This window comes from Panicum virgatum, chromosome 7K (assembly GCF_016808335.1).
Source record: "Panicum virgatum strain AP13 chromosome 7K, P.virgatum_v5, whole genome shotgun sequence".
NCBI classification, from domain to species: domain Eukaryota; kingdom Viridiplantae; phylum Streptophyta; class Magnoliopsida; order Poales; family Poaceae; genus Panicum; species Panicum virgatum.
Genome location: NC_053142.1, coordinates 21,554,771 through 21,577,498, shown reverse-complemented (window position 1 = coordinate 21,577,498; position 22,728 = coordinate 21,554,771). Strand labels below are relative to the sequence as shown.

General features: G+C 46.0%; 2 protein-coding genes across 2 annotated transcripts; one reads left to right on the top strand and one right to left on the bottom strand.

The window, feature by feature from the left end:
* Nucleotides 1-9,886: 9,886 nt before the first annotated feature.
* Nucleotides 9,887-15,658, bottom strand: LOC120640518. The gene is made up of 2 exons (XM_039916385.1): nt 15,601-15,658; nt 9,887-12,040 (listed from the first exon to the last, which is right to left on the bottom strand). Exon 2 carries the CDS (start codon nt 12,009-12,011, stop codon nt 9,927-9,929), a length of 2,085 nt encoding a protein of 694 aa, XP_039772319.1. The 5' UTR covers nt 12,012-12,040; nt 15,601-15,658; the 3' UTR covers nt 9,887-9,926.
* Nucleotides 15,659-18,501: 2,843 nt separating this feature from the next.
* On the top strand, nt 18,502-22,415 carry LOC120640517. Its single transcript, XM_039916384.1, has 2 exons — nt 18,502-18,621; nt 20,076-22,415. Exon 2 carries the CDS (start codon nt 20,099-20,101, stop codon nt 22,265-22,267), a length of 2,169 nt encoding a protein of 722 aa, XP_039772318.1. The 5' UTR covers nt 18,502-18,621; nt 20,076-20,098; the 3' UTR covers nt 22,268-22,415.
* Nucleotides 22,416-22,728: the final 313 nt, after the last annotated feature.

The following is a 22,728-nucleotide window of genomic DNA, read 5'->3' as shown; positions in this document are numbered from 1 at the left end:
TCCTCCATCGTTCTTCAATATTATGACGCATCTTCTAGTTCACCTGGTCAAAGAGATTGGTATTATTGGTCCTGTTTTCCTTCATAATATGTTCCCTTTTGAACGATACTTTGCAGTACTAAAGAAATACGTTCGTAATCGGGCTCGTCCAGAAGGAAGCATTGTGAAGGGTTACGTCACAGAGGAGGTCATTGAATTTTGTGTTGACTATGTGGAAGAACTCTACCCAATTGGGATTCCAGTATCACGTCATGAGGGACGGCTGATTGGAAATGACACACTTGGAAGAAAATCAGTAAATGCCACAGATCATGCCACGTTGAGCAAAGCACATCTCACAGTTTTGCAACAATCAGCCTTGGTGGCTCCATACATGGAGGAGCACATGCAAATTGTGTGAAGTATATACCCTTTGAAGTTTGAGATATGGATTACAAAACATCATAACGATACATTCGCCACCTGGTTGCAGAAGAAAGTCATGGCCAACGATCAAATTCATAAGCAGCTAGCTTGGCTGGCCAGGGGTCTGGCAAATTCAATCCTGATGTACCAAGGATATGAAATTAATGGTCACACATTTTATACAAGAGCCCAAGATAACAAGAGCACCAATCAAAATAGTGGTGTTCGTATAGATGCCACCGACTCTAGTGGCCAAACGAACTCATATTTTGGTTACATTGAAGAGATCTGGGAACTCGACTATGGGCCGTTGAAGATACCTCTATTTCGTTGTCAATGGGTTAAACTCACAGGAAAAGGTGTCGATATCGACGAGTACGGAATGACAATGGTAGACCTCAAAGAGCTTGGCTATCGAGATGAACCATTCGTCCTAACTAAAGATGTCACTCAAGTTTTCTATGTGCAGGACATGTCTAGCAAAACGAGAAAGGACAAGTTTAGGAATAAATCAAGTTTTGTAGGTGCCGGAGATGAGGCAAAGCGCTATATTGTTCTGGCAGGAAAAAGAAAAATTGTGGGAGTCGACGATGTCACAGATGAAGAAGAATACAATAAGGTTGAAGATATGACTCCGTTCGCAGTGGAGGTTGACACAAGTATTCTTTTAGCCGAAGAGGAGGCTCCGTACGCACGTCATCATCATAATGAAGGGACGATTGTAAAGCGAACCATTGTTAATATTCCCTTAGTTGAATGATTATGTCTTGTAATATTTTCTGTGAACATTATTAGATTTTTTATGCAATGAATTGATTTATTGGACAATTAAATGATTTATTATGTAATTATTTGATTTATTATGCAATTAAAATGATTAGTTATGCACCTAAATGATTTATCATGTAGTATTTTGAATTATTTTGCATTTAAATAATTTATTATGCAATTATTTGATTTATTATGTAATTAAAATTATTGTACATTTAAATGATTTATTATTGAGCACCTAAAACCATAGTTAATATTTTCTTAGTTGAATGATTTACTAGGCATTTAATAAATTTATTGAGCAAATAACAAATTTATTAGACAATTATTTAAATTATTAGATAATTATCAGATTTTCTAGGCAATTATCAGATTTATTATGCAAATATCAGATTTATTATGAATTATGAGGCAATTAATAGATTTACAAGAGAAAAAGAAAAGGGAAAAGAAAAGAGAACCTTTGGTACCGGTTGGAAAATCCAACCGGTTGGAAAATCCAACCGGTACCTTAGGGTCCTATTTGGGTAAAAAAAAGCGGGGCGTCGTGCGGGAGTCGAACCGTGGCAGCGGAGCCCAAATTACCGAGCATTACCATTGAGATACTGAAGAATTCCGTTCAAACTGGGTCAAAGATTTCTGAAAAGTGAACTTTAAATGGCCTAAGGTACCGGTTTTGGATATTCACCCGGTACCATAGGGTCTTTTCATTTCCCGCCCGTTGGGCCCTTAGGCACCGGTTGTGCGGAGACCCGGTACCTAAGGCCTCTCCTAAGGCACCGGTTGTATATGCAACCAGTACCTAAGGCCTACATAGGTACCGGTTGAATTTTTGACCCGGTACCCTTGGCCAAGGGTATTAATCCGTTACCTTCTTCCTCCATTCTCCACTGCTCACCAGCGCACTCCTCCGGTCGACCGCCGCCGCCCTCCATCTCCGCGCGCGCACTGTCGCATAGTCGTGCCGCCGCTGCCACATTGTCGCGCCGCCGCCTCTTCCTCTCTGCGCTCGGTCCGGCGTCGTCCGCACTAGCCGCCGGTAAGTGCTCCGCCCGTGAAATTCCACGTCGCCGGCATGATTCTGACCTCCCTGACCCCTCCACCGGCTTCGCAGCTCGACCCCGAAGCTTCCCGTGGAGCCAAGAGTCCCGGAGGACCCCTGCATCGACTCGTCCACGGGCACCGCACTGCCCTCGCCGCTCGCCTTCGACGCCATCACCCCTGGACGGCCGTCTTGCTCGATTTCGAGCCTCGGTAAGCCCCCCAAGCCCCCGCCATCCTTTTGCGCCCGGATCCGAGCCCCAAAGCCGCCCAGCGCGTACGCCCTGGCGAGCGCCGCCGCGCAGAGCTGCCACCGCCGTCGAACCCACCGCCCCGAGCCTTCCCTCGCCCCGCACAGGCCATAGGTGGATTACGCATGCCGCGTAGTCCATCCTAGACCCAAAGCCCGGTCGATTTGACCCCCGGAGGGCCGAGTTCGGCCATCTCCGTTGAGCCTCCGCCGCGGGAGCGTCGTCTCCGGGGACTCGCGCCGCCGCCCCGCGCGCCCAACCGACCTCAGCCGCCGATCTTGATCCAACGGCCGGAAACACCCGAGCCCGAGTCAATCCAGGCGGATAACGGTCAGCGCCCACGTGTTTTGCTAAAGAGCCCTCAGCTTCTTCAAAATAAACCCGCAGTCCATGCTAGTTGAAAAGTATTTCCAAATCCGCCCCTGCTTTTATGTTTTAGACCCTGATCTTCTTTAAAATTTAACCCGCGGTCCACCCAACCGTCACCCCTGGTCTTTTTGCGTCCTAACCCCCGTGTCTACCCTTTAATTATGTATAGGTCCCTGGTTTTGCAGAAAACCCCTATAAACTTAGTTTTTCTTGCAGAAAAGCCCCTAGACCTTGTTTTAAGCGAAGTTTTCACGTTCTAGCTCCGTTTTAGGCGTTCTTTGTGTCCACGCGGTCGTTGTAACGCGTAGAATAGTTCTAGCATAGTTTTGGTTGCTGTTTTCATGTATTGTTGTACTGTTTCTTAGTTTTTCTATTGTTTGCATGTATGTTTATGTTGTGTATTGTTTTTGGCCATGTGTTCGTGAGAAGACGTTGATCCATCTGATCAGTAGCCCTAATACCAGTACCCGGAGCAACCATCTTCTGAGCAGTTTGAGCAGCAGGAGCAGTTTGAGGAAGGCAAGTATAACATGAATAACACCTATCACTTTAAATACATTTACTACATTTTAATACTGTACGCCTATAAGGACGTTCCTAGCCACTTTATATCCTTTATATATAGTGTATAATTTAGTTATAGAATTTAGTTATTAGAGAGACTTTATTGAATCATGTATTTAAATAGAGAGTGAATAATGCTTGTATTTATGTATTTATCATGTATTTTTGTAACTCATGTATTTATCATGTAACTCGTGTAACGACGACGAGTAACAACGACGAGTAATTTCGTATTCGCTCTCTAACTCACGCATTCGCCATCCCTCGACCCTCAACTCTAGACCTCGACCCTCAACCCCGTTCCTCGACCCTCAACTCTCAACCCCGTTCCTCGACCTGGTTCCTCAATCCCGTTCCACGACACACACACACACACACACACACTCTCTCTCTCTCTCTCTCTCTCTCTCTCTCTCTCTCTCTGTCTAATACACTCTAACACACACACACTCACACTAACACACACAGACACACACACACACACACACTCACTAACTCTCTCTCTTTCTCTGTCCCTCTAACATACACACACACACACACACACTCTCTCTCTCTCTCTCTCAAACACGCATATTTGTTCAAAGAATTGAATTCTCCTGCTTCATTTAAGGATGGACACATACTCTAACACATTTTTACGGTTTCAGTTAAGGATGGGCCCCTTCGGTGATGAGCAGGCCGCCGGGCAATACATGTTGGACGCAATAAACGAAGATACGAGGGCCAACACCACCCAGCCAATTGCTGAAGAAGATGCTCGGACAGCTGATTCGTTCCTGAATATGTCTGGAGATGCCGATGAAGAAGATGATGACTTTGCGCCGCCGCCCAATCAACAGTAGCATGTTCCAGTATGAATCTTAAAACTATATGCATGGTGACTTCGGTAGATTAGTTTTGCGATTAACATATCTTTTCTATAATTTAGTCGACCTCCGCATCGACTTCGTTGAGCCAGTCAAAAGGGAGACGCCGGCCAACCAAGAAAATGGAGGGAAGACAGGTCGTCACAGAAGTGGACGCAGAGGGCTGTCCAAGTGCTCCAGAGGTTGCTAGCACAAAATTTGTCAACCAATGTGGGGTTATTGTTGGGGCAAGAATTCCGATCACCACAAGACTATGGAGGATCTTGAGCTCGACTTTGTTGGAGGGGATGGAGAGAAGACATTGGGAGACGCACTGCACGGGGTCGTTCTATGGCGCAAGGCCGACATCAAACTTACTGCAAGCACAACGGCTCCCGTGCAGACTGATCGCCCGTCTCCGCAGCCTACCTCACTGCCGTCCCCACTGCCACCTCCTTCACCACCGTCTCCGCCGGCGCAAAGGGCCACGAGTACTCCAACTCCTCCTGCACCAGGAAAGGGAAAGAAAAAGACAGCATCCCTCCCAGCGGCTGGACCCTCAAAGAAGAAGCAGAAAACGGTCGAAAGACAATTAACCTACGAGAAAACCGCTGAGGAGTTGGAAGAGGAGACTGCTCGATATATAAGAGAACAATTGAAGCCTAAAGTCCCCCCACCGAGGGAAAAGGTACCTCTAGAACTAGGGAAAAAGCTTCTCGCAAACCTAGACAACCCACCAAAACCGAAAAGCTTACCCTCGGACTATGATCGTACTCTGACAAAGGCACACAAGGTGAGAAATCTGAAGAAAAAATGTGGCAAGACCATTCCTCAGCTTGGCACACAACAAAAAGAACTCGAACCCCTCCGGGTGCCAGGATTGCCACTCCTACACCCGACGGACGTACAACTCCAGGCGGACCTACAGGTCGCAATATTTCTTTCTGAAACTGGATTAACGATAGAGGAGGCAACGGGGCATGTGGAGGCAAAAATCCCTGTCGCTCGCACTATTACTCCATTCCAGCATGGAAAACCTTTTGTCACTGAGGAAGAGGAGAAAAGTCTAGGCACGCAGATGTTCAATTTGCATAGATGGTACCTGCGAATGGTGAAAGACGAAGGAAAAATGTTTGGAGTCAAGTATCGTGACCATGATTTCTTCCACGGGGAGGACGACTTCTGGGTGTACTTCCAAAATTTATATCACATTTACCATCAACAAGCCCTCGACGCCTCTATCATCACCATTTGGGTTTTGTAAGTATCATTTACCTCTACATTAATACTTTTTGTTAACAAGAACATTATATGTGTGCATTATAAAATTTCTACTGCATCGTTTAGACAAGAGACCCAAAGAAGCTGAAAACATGGATGTCACCATCAGATCGGCTTCATGTCTTCTTTGCTAGTCCACCAGAAATTGATCAACGAAAGTTACAAGAAAACATGCGAAAACATGTACGATTCGTTGACTAGACAAAGTTACAAATCCTATATATTCATACCATACAACTTTGGGTAAGCCTTGATCGACTCAAACCTCTGTTATATTACTAAATAAATACTAAGTTGTCTAATACATTTATGTATATATCCTATCTATATCTGTAGTTGTCATTGAATTTTACTCATACTTTCCGTAGAGACCGGCAATCTTATAGTCTTTGACTCAATGAGAAATCCAAAGTCCGCAATCCAACATATCATAGACCCCTTGAACAGGTAAGTTTAGTCTGCACAATCAAATCTTTTTTCTGTTAATAACAATTCCTGAATATCAAACTTAACTTTGAGCGCAGGGTTTGGAAAAAATCTATGAAAAATAACAAAGGACGTGGTCAATAGAGGCCCGAACTGAACGTTAACATGGATTATCCGGTATGTTCATTCATAAAGATTTGTCTAGTTAAGTATATAATCCCAAATTGTTCTAAATTGAGTAATTTATTTGTTTCTTCTTAAGTGTGCGAGACAACAACAAGGAACTGATTGGCGCGGGTACTACGTATGCGACTACTTGCACATCATGACTCCATGCGGGAAGGCTACTGATGAAGAAACGAGAGTACGTCCAAACCGTTCACTAGTATATTTTCATAATTGTACTAACACACATAATGTTAATGCTTTTTTCCTAAATGATAGATGTCTCAAATGGGGGATGAATGTTACTCTACTGATCGGATCAACGCCGTGTGCGGCTCGCCGGATTCATTTTGAACGAGATCTTGGATCCTAGAGGCGAGTTCTACCACGACGGTCACATCTATAGAGGACTTCGATCGACATCCTGAGGGGACTAGTAGTTGGACGGCTAACATGACTTGTACATTTGTAAATATTTTTAAACATTATGTCTTGATGCTTGTAAATTTTTAAATATATTATTTCATCTAATTAGCTTAATTATATGCTCGCATTTCACTTTTAGTTAGTTTCAAATATTCTCTGAAAACGAACACAAACGACCAATGAACATAGAGTACTGTAGAGCTTGAGTGCGTTTAGCAATTATAAAAGAATAAACAGTAATAAATATAACAAACAAAATTGGATTTGGAAAAAAAGAGAAAAATGTCATTGGTACCGGTTGGAATTTCCAACCGGTACCAAAGGGGCTGCCACCTTACGTCAGCGTGGCAGCCTCTTTGGTACCGGCTGGTATTTCCAACCGATACTATTGTAAACCTAAGTTACCGGTTGAAAAACTCGGTGTCTTAAATCGTGGCCAATGGTCGCGGTTGCGGGGCACCGGTTGGGAAATCGGTGCCTTTGGCCCTTCTCAGCCGGTGTCCAAGGCCCGTTTTCTAGTAGTGAGTCTAGTACCGAATTTTTCAGATGAACGGTAAACAACGAAGTAGTACCTCCTGGTACCGGTTAGTACCTTACTACCACCGTAAAAGATCTCAAAGAATTATAGTGCCTTCTAGAAATTAATTAATATGAGGGAGCACTAAATTATTAGCAAATTAAAAAGTGTGCACATCCACCAAATTAATGAGAAACTGAGCGTGTGTCAGAGAGGAATGTTTCCTTAACGGAAGTAGTGGTTGTATTTGCCAAATCTTTTCTCTTGTATACTATACATGGTTCTTGTTTCGTCACTAGTATCTGGGTTTCCATATTTGGCAATTATACATATATATTTGACCATATAAACATATCAAGTGATACTAGATCCAAGCCAAGATCGATCTGGTTTATGAAATGATGTGCAAAGCTTTAGGCGGGAAAGATTCAAGAGAGCGTTCTTGGACAATGTAGCCAAGCGGAAAAACGTTATGGCAAAGAAAATTCTACTACGCGTCGCTGAAGAACTACTAGGTGACAGATATAAAAAATCTCATCATTTTCATTACTATTTCTGGCTACTTACAATAATAACCTTCCATGCACTATGATGACCTATGTGAAGTTTTTTTTCATTTAGTTTAGAAGTGTATCCCGGCTACTTCTGTATCCTTCATATCGATCATGATAAGAAACTGATAGTGTATGCCATTTCTTTTAACAAGAAAAGGGCAGGTAATGTTATATTGGCTTATTTTTTTTCCTGCATGCAGATACACACTGAAAGTGTACACGCATTATGTGAGATCTAGCTATGTAAAGACAGAGCAAAACTTACAGGAAAACCAGAGAAGTGGCCGTTGATATTTCAGTTGGGGGGAGAAATTAAAGGTTGTCTATATATGGTGGCGCAATAGCCACCTTGGCATATTTTGGGGGAGATGAATGCAAGTCATACATTGTCAAGTGACACATATACAGCAGTGGACCTGGTGCGATGCCTGCTCGAGGGTTAAGGGCAGTCCCAACCCAGACTCTACCATAGAGTCTAAGTATATTTGTAGTTATCTATTTATAACTTTTTTCTCATGTGTCACCCTAATTATTGAAGAGAGAAGGAAAAAAATAAGACTTGGTTTTTGGATAAGACTTCAAATCTACGCGCCCTTCAATGCCCAAGAAACCAGAGAGACTTGCGTTGTGAAGGGGGCATGGAGTCCATGGATCTTGTGATGGCAGAAAAATAATAAATGATGTTATGTATAGAAACTACTATTAGTGCAGTCCCAACCCAGACTCTACCATAGAGTCTAAGTATATTTATAGTCCTCTATTTATAGCTTTTTTGCTGATGTGCCACCCTAATTATTGAAGAGAGATGGAAAAAAACAAGACTTGGTTTCTAGATAAGACCTCAAGTCTATGCGCCATTCAATGCCCAAGAAACCAGGGAGACGTGAGTTGTGGAGGGGGCATGGAGTCTATGGATTTTGTGATGGAAGAAAAACAATAAATGATGTTATGTAATGAAAGAGCAAGGCTCAATTGGACCATCTGATACCCCGCCCAGCCAGCACGCAAAAAGAAAAAGCGATTGCCTGGAAAAGAAAGTAAAGTATACATTCCATAAAGCAGAGGAAAACTAAAATTATACTTTGAGATGTGTTACGGTAAGGTACCAGGAGGTACCAAGCGATACCTTTTCTATTTTGGTACGAGTCACACATATTTTGGTACCGATTGATATCTTTTTTTTTACCTCGCTTATGTTTGAGCCGTCGATTTCAGCTTGGTGGATGATCCTCATTTGTTTTAACTGTTGTGCCGTCTGTGCGATCAGAAAGTCGAGATAGCCGACCATCTACTCTTACCTCATTGACACTTCACACAGGTGCTACATTTGCGTTCTACAACAATATAACTAGGCAAATAATCAAACCCCTACCCTGCAAACGCACAGGCTAGTAATTTTTAAGGATATACACAAATAGTTGAATAATTGAAATATATAAGAATACCTTAATTCACCATGCATAGCTATATTAAAAAAATAACTTTTTTACGATGCTTTCAAAAAAATAGGAGCCATCCATTTTGAGTGACCCTATGGTCCAAAGTTAGGAAAGTACCTAGAGATACCTAGAGAAAGTACTAAGAGGTACCAAATAGGTGGGGTCAAGTACCTAAAATAGTGGGGCCGGGTCCAATTTAATCAATTATTTTTAAATTTTAATTAAGTATTTTTTAGATCAACGGTCGGCAACTATTTGAAGAAAAATTACCCAAAAGTACTTGTTGGTACTCAAAAAACATTGTAGCAAGCCTCTTAAAAAAATCATAATTCACCATGTATATGTTGCCTTTGGTGGCCAGGGTCCTCGATCTGGTCCGCCTTTAGCACACGCGTCGAGCAGTGATGGGCGAGTTGCAGTACGCGTCGAGCGGCAAGCTCGAGCAGGTATGGGCAGGTGAGCGGCGCCAAACGTCAGGGGAGGCAGCTAGGCCGCGAGGGAATAGCGCACGGCGCGGCAGGCGAATCGTGAGCTTGCGTAATGCGGCGAGCAGCCCATGGGGGAAGGCGAGCGCGGGCCAACACCGACGAGAAACCGGTGTTTGGCGAGGGGCGAGCTTGCCATCCTCCGCCTGCCCCAGCACGGGTGGAGCTCCAGTCTTATTGAACAGGATTGCTGTGAAAAATTGAGCGAAAATTCGTCATCAAGCTAATGGGGATTTTGGTAATCGAAGTGGTGGAGCATGCTCTCTGCTCGTGCCGTAGTGGCGTCTTTAGGACTACTCCATAGAATTAGATGATTTTCTATTTTTATGAAGGGGTACAATATAATCTCCAAATTTAGCTAACATAATATAGTCTCTTGGAGATGCTCTAATCATTATAATCATTGTCCAATTTCTGTGACGCCGCGTATTTCGCTACAAGCGCAGCAACCGTGAGGAGCTCGCCGCCGCGGCTGAGCTGCTTGGCATGCGACTGTGCACCGCATCCGTGCCCCGCGTAGCACAGCATATCCGCCCATACCTGGCAGATCATCTCTAGCGTGTCACCAGCAGCTCCAGGCGAGCCTTGCTGCTCAAGGCCGATGAGGAACGCGCCCAGCCTGCATCCTTGGCGCAGCGTTTTGTTGACGTCACAGGGGACCTCGGGCTGGTTATCTTCTGCGTAGCGTCCTAGCAAGCAGAGCACCTCTTCATCCGAGCTGCAGTCCAGACCAGCGAGCTGGAGAATATCGTAGCACGTGTACACGTACGGGTCGCGGCTGGCACTCGGAGGCAGCATCTCCGGCTGCGCCGCCAGCAGGAAGAGCATGTAGTTGGAGAGCGCCCGGGCCGCCTCGGCGAGCTCCGCCGCTTGCTCCTCCTCGTCCGCCTTGCGCCGCCGCCGCAGGTAGACGTCGGTGGCGATGTGCCAGACGAGGATGCTCTCCTCCATCTTGAGCTCCACACTCCACGCCAGCCTCTTGTGCAATCTCCTGCGCTTGAGCGCGCTACGACCCCATTGCCTCGCCTCTAGGTCCGCGCCCTTGTTATACTCCCCTGCGTCGATATGGCCGGAGATCTCCGCTACGCTATCCTCCTGCAGTTGCTCGATGCTCTTCAGCAGCTGCCGCTTGACGCACTCCGAGACGGGGACGGACCACGAGTAGGCCCAGGTGTTCCACCGGTCCTCGACCCCCATCCACCTTGCCACCCTGCTGCTCCGGCTCGCCCTGCTGCGCGTGCACAGCCGGATCAGGTTCTGCTGGCCCATGGAGCGTGACCAGCTGCGCCTTCGTCTCCGGTCCGCTGCACGGACCAGCCGGCGAAGAGAGACAAGCACACGAGCAAGGAAAGTGCGCACAGCAATCCCTAGCCGTTGTGCGTTGGTAATCTCGTCGCCCAGTCCGCTGTACATGTCCGTACACCATTGTACAAGCAGAGCAAATGTCCAGCTCGAGAACATGGCCCTGAGAAGCGACGTAGTCTCCAGGATGACGGCCCCAACGAAGAGGACGTAGGTGACAACGAGATCTACCCTGCTGTAACTGTAACCGCCCTTGAGCTTACGACAATGGCCGTCGAACAAGAGCAGTATATTGAACAGCAAGAAGGCGACGCCGATGGCCAGCGACGAGAGTAGACGGAGGCAGAGGCCGTACCAAGTGTGCGTGACCTCCGCCTTGGTGTAGAAAAGATCGTGGATGAGGGAGAGCTGCATCTCGACCACCTTGAATACTTCCTCCTGTTGCGGCCGCGTATCCAACGCTGATGCTGGAGTCATTCTCACAGGTAGATCAGATAAAGGCCCCCATTTGAAGAATCCCTTGGCAAAATCCATGAGCAGGTGAGCTTTTAGTAGGAAGGCTTCTGCATCCGAGCGATCTGTGAAAGCTGGGCTATCCAGAAACTTCTGAGACTTTCCTGGAGGACCATCATAATTTATATCGTCATACCCTTCAGTTGGCTTGCAACCGTCGAACCTGAGCGCCCACACTCTTTCCCCGTACTTGACGACACCGACCAAAGACACGAGGATGGTCGCCGGCAGGAGCAGAGAACGGCTGTCGCCGGCGACGACGACGGAGAACACGTAGACGACGTACGCGGCTGTGGCCACCTGCACAACGAGCGTCTGCAGGTGGCGCAGCCACAGCTTCCTGTCCTCGAGGGCGTAGGCGGTGATGTTGTCCTGCCCACCCAGGTGCACCAGCAGGAACGGCCCCCAGAGCGCCATGAGCTCGTGCTCGGGCGACCTGCTGGCCAGCACGGACAGGTGCCCAAGCACGTAGATCGCCGTCGTGTCGGCCAGCATGTACGCCGACCAGACGAAGGCCCTTAGCACGCCGGAGTCAATGTGCCGGCGGAACTCCGCCAAGATGAGGAGCGTCACCTGGAGCGTTAAGCTTAGCAGCACCAGCGCTTGGAGACTCCATTCCTTCCATGCGTTCGTGACCAACTCTACTCCTCCGGCCATCGATCAATTTCTCTACCTGCTGCTTGCTTCTGACACCAATAAATTGGGGCAAGTCAAAGTTTTATTACGCCGTCATCTTTTTCCGTTTATGTCTCAACTCTATCTATATATTTTGTTGTACTATATCTGCACTGCCATGAGAACTTCTATTAGAATTAGAGGGGCTCCATCTAGGAAACATATCAGGTGCAAATCCCCCCTTCCACTCTCCCATGCACCTCCTTGGATGAGCATTGTGTTGCCTTTATTGATAGTTTCCAAGTTTGCTTTGCACCTGATATGTTCCCATCTATATATAAAGTACTAATTAAGTCTAATATATAATTACAAGGTGTCACTACCGGAAACCGTGCCTAAGCCGTGTGCCCAGAGGTTTGCCGTGGGCTAAACCTCGGGCACACGGCAAAGGACGTGTTTGCCGTGTGCAGGCCAAAGCAGCACACGACAAATGCCAGGCAGACGACAAAGGACGTGTTTGCAGTGTGCAGGCCAAAGCAGGACACGGCAAAGGCCAGGCACACGGCATACGAACGATTTTGGCGTGAGCCAGCAGAAGAAACACACGGCGAAAGTTTGGCACACGGCAAATACGTGCGTTTGCCGTGTGCTAAAAATTAATCACTCGGCAAAACTTTGTTTTGCTGTGTGCCTGAGTGATGCACACGGCAAAACCAAGTTTTGCCGAGTGCTTGATTGCTGGCACAAGGCAAACTTGTGGGGAAAAAAATTGAATTTGCCCTCCAAACTTTTTATGTTAAATACATATAATGTATGTTACTTCGTTTTAAATTTTGCTATATTTCTCATGAAGTTTGCTATATTTAGTCCTTTAGTTTCATTAATCGAAATTTTTGGTGATTGAACTGGGAGTTTATTAAAAAGTGGAATATAATGAATCAAAAAAATCATATTCATGTTATGGAGTGCAATGTGAGGATATATGCCTAAAACAAAAGTAAGTTATGAAGATCTTGTTCACGACACATGAGCACAAACATTTTGCCGAATTGTTTTAAATTTTTATTAAAAGCAAAGGAATTCTGAAAATTATAAAACTTGTCATAATATTATGATTTCATGCATGGACACTATGGTAAAAATTTGGAAAAGTTTTGCATAAGTTTTCGGTACAGATGTTAGAAATCAGAACATCTCTATAGAGGTTCCGTATATTTGTAACTGAGTCTTTACCATTTGAACTCAATGTTTGCAACGAAATGCCTGTTGACTTTCTATTTGCAAAACAGCACTTAGTTGATTTCATGCCAAATTTTAGTTATTTTTTCGATCAGTTTGGTAATTACCAATTTATTTGCAACTAAATAATCTCATGTGATATATATTAAATTTGAGCTAAAAGTGCATGAAATAATGAATTGTATTACATAAAACCAAAAAAGATTAACTTTGTCAAAGAATCAAAGACACTATGTCAAAGGAACAAAATGTGACAAACAAAATTTACAAACATGAACTTATTGGAAAAATATTGGAAAAAAAGAGCCTGCCGTGTGCCCTGCACGAGGCACATGGCAAACTCAGCCCTGTGGCACGAGGAAACAAAAAAAAGAAACTCGTGGCACGTTTGCCATGTGCCAGATCGGCGGCACACGGCAAGATCGGCGGCACACGGCAAACTCCCCTTTTTTGCCGTGTGCTAGATCTGGGGCACACGGCAAAAAGGGCATCCAGCTCTTATCCAAATTCAGCTGCCGCCAGCCCGCCCCGCCACACACGCGTCCCGACCACGCACACCCCGCGCCGCCACCCCGACCCACCCCGCCCCGCCACCACTCCGGCTGGCCGTGCCGCCGCCGCACCTCCCCGCCGCGCCACCGCCCCGCCATCCCACCGCGCCACCCCGCCCCACCGCCACCGCCCTGGCTCGCCGCGCCGCACTGCCCCGCCGCCACTGGCCCGGGCCGCCCGAGGGGACGCCGCCGCACTTTCAACCCCGGCTCCGTCGCTGCCCGAGGCCGCCTCCGCCTGAGGCTCGCCGCCGGGCCCGGGCAGCGCCGCCGAGACCTGGCGCCGCCGGAGGCCGGACCCCGGCCGCCCTCCACCCCGGCAGCCCCAGTCGACCTCCTCCCGCCTCAACCCTGCCGGCCCCGGCCACACTCCACCCCGCGGGCGCCCGCTGACCTCCTCCCGCCTCTACGTTGTGATTTTTTTGGCCATTTCTTTGACATTTCATTGCAATTGATGCATTGTATATGGATAATATAGCTGTATTTTTTCCTATTTGCATGAAATTAAAGGAAAAATATAGTGAAATTGACCTCACAGGCCGCACTAGTGGTAGTTGTGGAAATAGTTATGCACTAGTGTAATAAATAAATTGACCTCACATAAAATTATAATTTTTGTAGGATTTAACATCGCAGTACGTATACGCCATCTTGTTGAGCTTTGCCGCCTGCACCGACACACGCGTCCCCGCCTCGCTCGCCGTCGAGCCCTAGGTGAGCATGTGAAAAAGGCCTTCGCTCCAATTGTTCGTAGTAGATTATATGATCTAGTTGCCCGTGATGATATAATTTTTTACCTAGAATTGTTCTAGGTAACATATGATGATCTGTGCATTTCTGGATAATATAGAATGCCTGCGATACTTCTTGGGATACATTAAATGCTTATTGTGATATATATATATATAATGCTTGTAATGTTTGGAGTACCATATACGTAACCGACAAAAAAAAAACAAATCGAATTGGGGCTCTTTGCCGTGTGCATTTATCATGGCACACGGCAAAGAAGCCCAGAAAACACTGTTATGACCATTAATTGCCGTGTGCCAAAACTCTGGCACACGGCAAAGAACAGGGGTTTGCCGTGTGCAAAACCCCTGGCACACGGCAAACATCCAGCCTTTGCCGTGTGCCGGGCCGGGGTAGCACACGGCAAACATGGCCATCCACGTCATCCCCAAAAGTTTGCTGAGTGTCAACCGAGGCACACGGCAAAGGCTTTGCCGTGTGCCCGAAAAAAGCACACGGCAAAGATGCCCTTTGCCGACGGCTGTTTGCCGTGTGCCCTTTGCCGTGTGCGGCACACGGCAAACCCTTTGCCGTGGGCTTTCTGGGCTTTACCGTGTGAGAGTGCGTACCCAATAGCAGGATTATTTTTTTATATAATGTAAAATAGAAACAAGTTTGCAGCCTCAACACCACAAAATGCATGGATAGCTTGGTTCACTATTATAGTCTATTACAATCCAAGTGCATAGCTCATCATGCATGTCGTTTGAGAAAGCAAAAGCAAAGGAAAAAAACAACTGAAAACTAGATATACGATGGTGCATAGGGTATTCAACCTTTTAGCTCTACATTCCTTCCATAGGGAAAGAATCAAGAACGGTGTACGACAATATAACTAATGTGGCCAAGTGAAAAATTAACTTGATGTTAACAACACGACTATATTACATATACATCATGATCAAAACTATAGAAGAAGATGCATCTTGTGTGTAACAATAAAGGGTACTAATAATTAATATTGGCTGAATTAATTATCTCGTGCAGTAAAACACACTTCAAAGCGTATACATTATGTGAGAGCTACATATGTAAATAGAGCGACTTACATGGAATGACTGAATCCAGATGCGCGGATGATTTAGATGGGACGCTATATGATGGCTCATGGGGCATGAATGCAATTCATAGATATAGAGTGGCACGTATATATGTAGCAGGACGTAAAGGGCATGCACGCAGAACCTGGTGCGATGCCTCCCAAAGGGTTAACGCATCAGGAAAAACCAAGGCTCAAGTCATCATCCGATACCCTGCGCAGCTGGCAAGTAAATAAAAGGAAAAAGGCATAGTATTCACTACCTCCCCCACCCCCACCCCCTCCATAGAAAGCATTATGTTGACAACCAAAATTGGCACCGTACAGGTTTTTTTGGTATAGACCAATTCCCAAACAGGTCTAGGCTGGTTTTGGTGACCTTGTCAAACCTCCAATTAGATTTCACTATTGTGTAGCCCTCGTTAATACGATCGAAATGCATATGTGGAACACCTAATTTGAAGTTCGGGTGAGGTAGATATGGCCCTGGAAGAATCGCCCGAGAAAACAATACTTTTGGGCCGGTTTCAAACTGGTCCGGATTGGTTTTTGCATAGGCAGATCCAAATTAAAGTTTGACACGGGATTTGCAAGGAGTTTGGACTCCTAACAGGATTAGACAATCCCACCCTTTAAATCTAAAGTGCCACGACCAATTAGAACACACCCAATCGAATCAAACAACTATGCATCTACATTTTTATCCCTCTAAACCCTAATTCTCTCTTCCAACATCTCATGTTGTTCGTCTTTTGATCTCCATGACCAAAGGATGATGTCCTAAGGCTCGCTGGTCGACCTAGGGCACGCCGGCGACGTCCATGCCCTGACGGGGTCCCTCCCGGGCGAGAGCTTCGATGATCTTTGGTAGTTTGCTCGTAAACTAGTCGTTCTTCGCCACGTAAGTGTGTCAGTTATCCTTTGCTGGTTTGCTTGTAAACCTTGCCGTTCCCCACCACGTAAGTGTGGCATTACCCTCCTCAAATGGCCGATTCCGGTGAAACCTGACTAAACCGGCCTAGACCAAATCCAAAACTGGCACGGACTAGTTTCCGCTAGCCGACGGCGATTCGATCCATTTGCGACCCGCACTCTATAGGGCATCCATGTGCTGACCGGATTTCGCGTCAACTCATTGCATAAGTACTCATTCCTTGTTAGAGACTAATTAAAGCAATATATTTAGTTCACAGCACTGTATAAGTATAGAGGTAACAGCTCCTTTCACAGAGAAGGAAGTCTGGAATGCAGTGTTTGTGATGGAACATATAACAAAGTACCTGACCCCGATGGTCATCTAACGGATCGAGTTCTATCAAACGTTTTGGGATGTCATAAAGAAGGGATTGATGGAAAAGCAGCTATGTTCGGTGAAGCGCTTTAATTTTCGGTCTCTTGGCGCCATGAAAGGGATGCCGTCGGGGAAATGGACATCGCGTGTGCTAAAGGCGGACCAGATCGAGGACCCTGGCCACCAAAGGCAACATACATCATGGTGAATTATGACTTTTTTAAGAGGCTTGCTACAATGCTTTTTAAGTACCAACAAGTACTTTTGAGTAATTTTTCTTCAAATAGTTGCCGACCGTTGATCTAAGAAATACTTAATTAAAAGTTAAAAATAATCGATTAAATTCGATCCCGGTCCCACTATTTTAGGTACTTGACCCCACCTATTTGGTACCTCTTAGTACTTTCTCTAGGTATCTCTAGGTACTTCCCTAACTTTGGACCATAGGGTCACTCAAAATGGACGGCTCCTATTTTTTTTGAAAGCATTGTAAAAAAAGTTAATTTTTTAATATAGCTATGTATGGTGAATTAAGGTATTCTTATAGATTTCAAATAATCAACTATTTGTGTATATCCTTAAAAATTACTAGCCTGTGTGTTTGCAAGGTAGGGGTTTGATTATTTGCCTAGTTATATTGTTGTAGAACACAAATGTAACACCTGTGTGAAGTGTCAATGAGGTAAGAGGAATTTTACAGCGGTTAAAACTTTTTTTTTCGAGAATACGCAGGAGAGCTGCGTATCATTTCATTAAGAGGAAAAAGATTGTTCAAAGTTTACAACGCGGGCCAAAAAGGGGCGCACGCACACCTCAACCGAAACTAGAAGAGGACTATACGGCAGTAGATTACAACCAGAGAGCACCCTGTGCTAAGAGACCTAGCTATCGGTGACACTTGTACCCATGAGCGACCGATGTGGCCAACCGATTGCAGCGAGCTTAGTCGCCCAGCCCGAATCCAGCTACCTCCCTCGGCGAGGATGTCGTCCAGCAGCTGGCCTAGAGTTCGCTCAAGATTGTTGAACACCCTGGCATTCCGCTCCTTCCACACCAGCCAAGAGACGAGCATTACAGCTGTGTCTAGCCCCTTCTTTTGATCATGTGACAAGTCTTGGTGTAGCAGGAGCTATCACTGTAGGAGGCTTAGATCAGCAGAAGGCGGAGGGCTCTGGTAGCCAAGCACAAGCAGCAGGGCGTACCAAACTTGCCTGGTGAAGCTGCAGTTGCAGAGTAGATGGTCGGCTATCTCGACTTCCTGATCGCACAGACGGCACAGCGGTTAAAACAAATGAGGATCATCCATCAAGCTGAAATCGACGGCTGAAACATAAGCGAGGTAAAAAAAAAAAAGATATCAATCGGTATCAAAATATGTGTGACTCATACCAAAATAGAAAAGGTACCTCTTGGTAACACATCTCAAAGTATAATTTTAGTTTTCCTCTGCTTTATGGAATGTATACTTTACTTTCTTTTCCAGGCAATAGCTTTTTCTTTTTGCGTGCTGGCTGGGCGGGGTATCAGATGGTCCAATTGAGCCTTGCTCTTTTCCTAGTGCCTTAACCCTCTTGCAGGCATCGCACCAGGTCCGCTGCTATATATGTGACACTTGATAATGTATGACTTGCATTCATCTCCCCCAAAATTATGCCAAGGTGGCTATTGCGCCACCATATATAGACAACCTTTAATTTCTCCCCCAACTGAAATATCATCGACCACTTCTCTGGTTTTCCTGTAAGTTTTGCTCTGTCTTTACATAGCTAGATCTCACATAATGCGTGTACACTTTCAGTGTGTATCTGCATGCAGGAAAAAAGAAGAAGCCAATATAACATTACCGGCCAGAAATGGCATACACTATCAGTTTCTTATCATGATCGATATGAAGGATACAGAAGTAGCCGGGATACACTTCTAAACTAGATGAAAAAAAACTTCACATAGGTCATCATAGTGCATGGAAGGTTATTATTGTAAGTAGCCAGAAATAGTAATGAAAATGATGAGATTTTTTATATCTGTCACCTAGTAGTTCTTCAGTGATGCGTAGTAGAATTTTCTTTGCCATAACGTTTTTCCGCTTGGCTACATTGTCCAAGAACGCTCTCTTGAATCTTTCCCGCCTAAAGCTTTGCACATCATTTCATAAACCAGATCGATCTTGGCTTGGATCTAGTATCACTTGATATGTTTATATGGTCAAATATATATGTATAATTGCCAAATATGGAAACCCAGATACTAGTGATGAAACAAGAACCATGTATAGTATACAAGAGAAAAGATTTGGCAAATACAACCACTACTTCCGTAAGGAAACATTCATCTCTGACACACGCTCAGTTTCTCATTAATTTGGTGGATGTGCACACTTTTTAATTTGCTAATAATTTAGAGCTCCCTCATATTAATTAATCTCTAGAAGGCACTATAATTCTTTGAGATAACTCCCTAAACTATGTTTTCATTGTTTACCGTTCATCTGAAAAATTCGGTACTAGACTTCTTTTTTTATGTGTACCAGGCCTACTTATTTTTGGTACCGGACCCACATATTTGGTACCATTTTTTTGTTAATTACCTTCAGGTACCTCTTACTATGATTGACCATTCGTATTATTCGGAAAAAAGTCCAAATTATTACCCTAAATTATGACCAAAGTCCGGATAACTCCCTAACTATGTTTTCATTCAATTTACACCATGAACTATACCATTTGGTTCAATTTACCCCCTAGTAGAATTTGTATTTTTATTTCTCCATACAAAAGTGGAATTTTAACTTCGAATTATGCAAAGTGGTAATAGACATCACAACGGATGTCAAAAAATATATTATGAATTTTTCATCATTATTTTTCATATAAATTTATATTTCAATGATCAATTTATTATTAAATCCACTACCCCATCAAAATAGTGATGAAAAAAGCATGATACATTTTTCTAACATATTTCATGATATCTACTATTATCTCACAAAATTTTAACATAAGATTCCATTTGTGCATGGAGAAAAAAAACAAAATGTATTAGGGGGTATATTGAACAAAATGACAAAGTTCAGGGGGCAAACTAAACCAATAAATAGTTTAGGGGTTATCCGGACTTTAGTCATAGTTTTTTTTTGCGAGGTAACTTTAGCCCTAGTGAGGGTAGTAATTTGAACTGTTCTAATATCATTTCAGAAGCAAGCGAGCCAGAGGAACCGATGGCAGGAGCAGAGGTTGTGATGGAGGCATGGAAAGAATGGGGTCTCCAAGCGCTGGTGCTGCTCAGCCTGACGGTCCAGGTCGCACTCCTCATCCTAGCGGAGCTCCGCCGCCACATCGACTCCGGTGTGCTAATGGCCTTCGTCTGGTCGGCATACATGCTGGCCGATGCGACGGCGATCTACGCCCTCGGGCACCTGTCCGTGACAAGCAGGTCGCCGGAGCACGAGCTGCTGGCGCTATGGGCGCCATTCCTGCTGCTGCACCTCGGTGGGCAGGACAACATCACCGCCTACGCCCTCGAGGACAACAAGCTGTGGCTACGCCACCTGCAGACGTTCGTCGCGCAGGTGGCCGCCGCCGCCTACATCATCTACGGGTCCTCGATCATCGTCGGCGAGCACTGGTCCTTGCTCCTGCTGGTCACTATCCTCGTGTTTTTCGTCGGTCTTGTCAAGTATGGGGAAAGAGTGTGGGCGCTCCGTTGCGCCGGTAGCAGCCCAACTGGAAACTACCGGGGTCGTCGTGGGGGTGGAGAAGGTTCAGATGGCCATATCTCAGAGTGTCCATTGGTGGTGCCGGAGTCCTTGAAAAGGCGCCGCTTGGATCCAGAAGCCTTCCTGCTGAAAGCTCACCTGCTATTGGATTGTGCCAAGGATGTGTTCAAGGGGCCGTTATCTCCTATAGCTTTGTATGGCACAGCTACTCCAGCAGGATCAGAGCTGGATGGGGAGGACGTGTACAAGATGGTCGAGATGCAGGTCTCCCTAGTCTACGACCTCTTCTATACCAAGGCTGAGGTCACGCACACTTGGTATGGGCTCTGCATCCGTCTGCTTTCGTGGCTGGCCGTCGGCGTCGCCTTCTTGTTGTTTAATATACTGCTCTTGTGCGACGGCCATCATCGTAAGCTCAAGGGCGGTTATAGTTACAGCAGGGTAGATGCTGTTGTCACCTACGTCCTCTTCGTCGGGGCCGTTGTCCTGGAGACTGCGTCCCTTGTCAGGGCCATGTTCTCGAGCTGGACATGTGCTCTGCTACTGAAACGCGGTAGCCAGAGCAATGGATGGGAAGGAACTGCTGCACCATCTGCATCTACTTTTCTTGCGGGTATCCTTTTGTGTCTCCGCCGGCTGGTAGGAGCGGCAGATTTGAGGAGAAGGTGCAGCTGGTCACGCTGCATGGGGCAGCACAACCTGGTTCAGTTTTGCGTGCGCAGCAGGGCCAGCCGAATAAGAAGAGTAGCGAAATGGGTGGGAGTCGAGAACTGGTGGAACATGCAGGCTTGCTCATGGTCCGTCCCTGTCTCAGCGTGCATCAAGCAGCTGCTGCTGAAGAGAATCATGGCGATGCCGGAGGCTCGAGAGGAGGACGAGGAAGAAGAAGAGGAAATGCAGGAGGCTCGGGAGGAAGAGGAAGAGGAAGAGGAAGAGGAGGAAGAGGAAAGCTCTGCTTCCACTTCTTCGTCTCAGCGTGCGGTACCAGAGGCGAGGCAATGGGGTCGGGAGGCACTCATGAACAGAGGATTGTACGAGAACTTGGCCTCTTGTGTCAAGTTCAACAAACTGGATGAGAGCATCCTGGTATGGCACATCGCCACTGACGTCTACCTGGGCTGCTGGTACAAGGATCAGCAGGAGCAAGCAAACCGGCCTCCAGATGGCGGCAGCGGCGGCGGCGGCGGCAGTGACCGGGGCCGGGCACAGGCTGATCTCGCCGAGGCGGCGCAGGCGCTGTCCAACTACCTGCTTTTCCTCCTCGCCACACGTCCCCATATGCTGCCTCCAGATGGCAGCGGCGATGCGTACGGCGAATTGACGGAGTGCCTCACCACTTGCGTGGATTGCAGCTCAGTTGAGGTACTGCGTCGCCTGCTACGACGTTACGACGAGGACCTCCCTGCTAATCGCATTACATCCAACAAACCGTTGCGGAGAGGATGCGAGCTCGGTAAGGTCCTCGTCGGCCGGCGAGACTCACCAACCGTTTGTGACACGCTAGAGATGATCTGCGAGGTGTGGGTGGATATGCTGTGCTACGTGGGCCGCGGGTGCGGCAGGGAATCGCACGCCAAGCAGCTCAGCAGTGGCGGCGAGCTCCTCACCGTCGCTGCCCTTGTAGCAAGATACATGACTTCGCCGAAGTTGCGCCAGTTGGTATCAGCGTGAACCCAAAGTAATTTGCAACACTTTCAATCTGTATGAGCTAGTTAATTAGCCCGTTTTATTAATTGTTATTACTGCCCGCCTGTAAAACTTGATCAGTCATCCATTTTTTAAATATTATTTTCCAAACATTTGGTTGTTCAGATGTATTGTGTGGAGTTAGAACATAGCTATAGTCCTATATGGCTTCAGAAGTTTGTTTTTGTTACGAAACTTCCAGTGTTTAAGACCCGTATTACAGTAGATGTATAGTTAACATGAGGTTATTTCTTTGTTGCATGTATTGTAGATGTATTGTGTACTAGTTGTATGTCAAAGTTGTAATAGATGTGCATGTCAGATGTTTATGGCCCTGTTTGTTTTCGCTTTTCTGGATCTCGCTTTTCTGGGAATCAGAATTCTGAGATAAGCTAGCTGCCTGGATAAGCTGGGTGTTTGGCATTCCTGATTATTTTGATCTGATT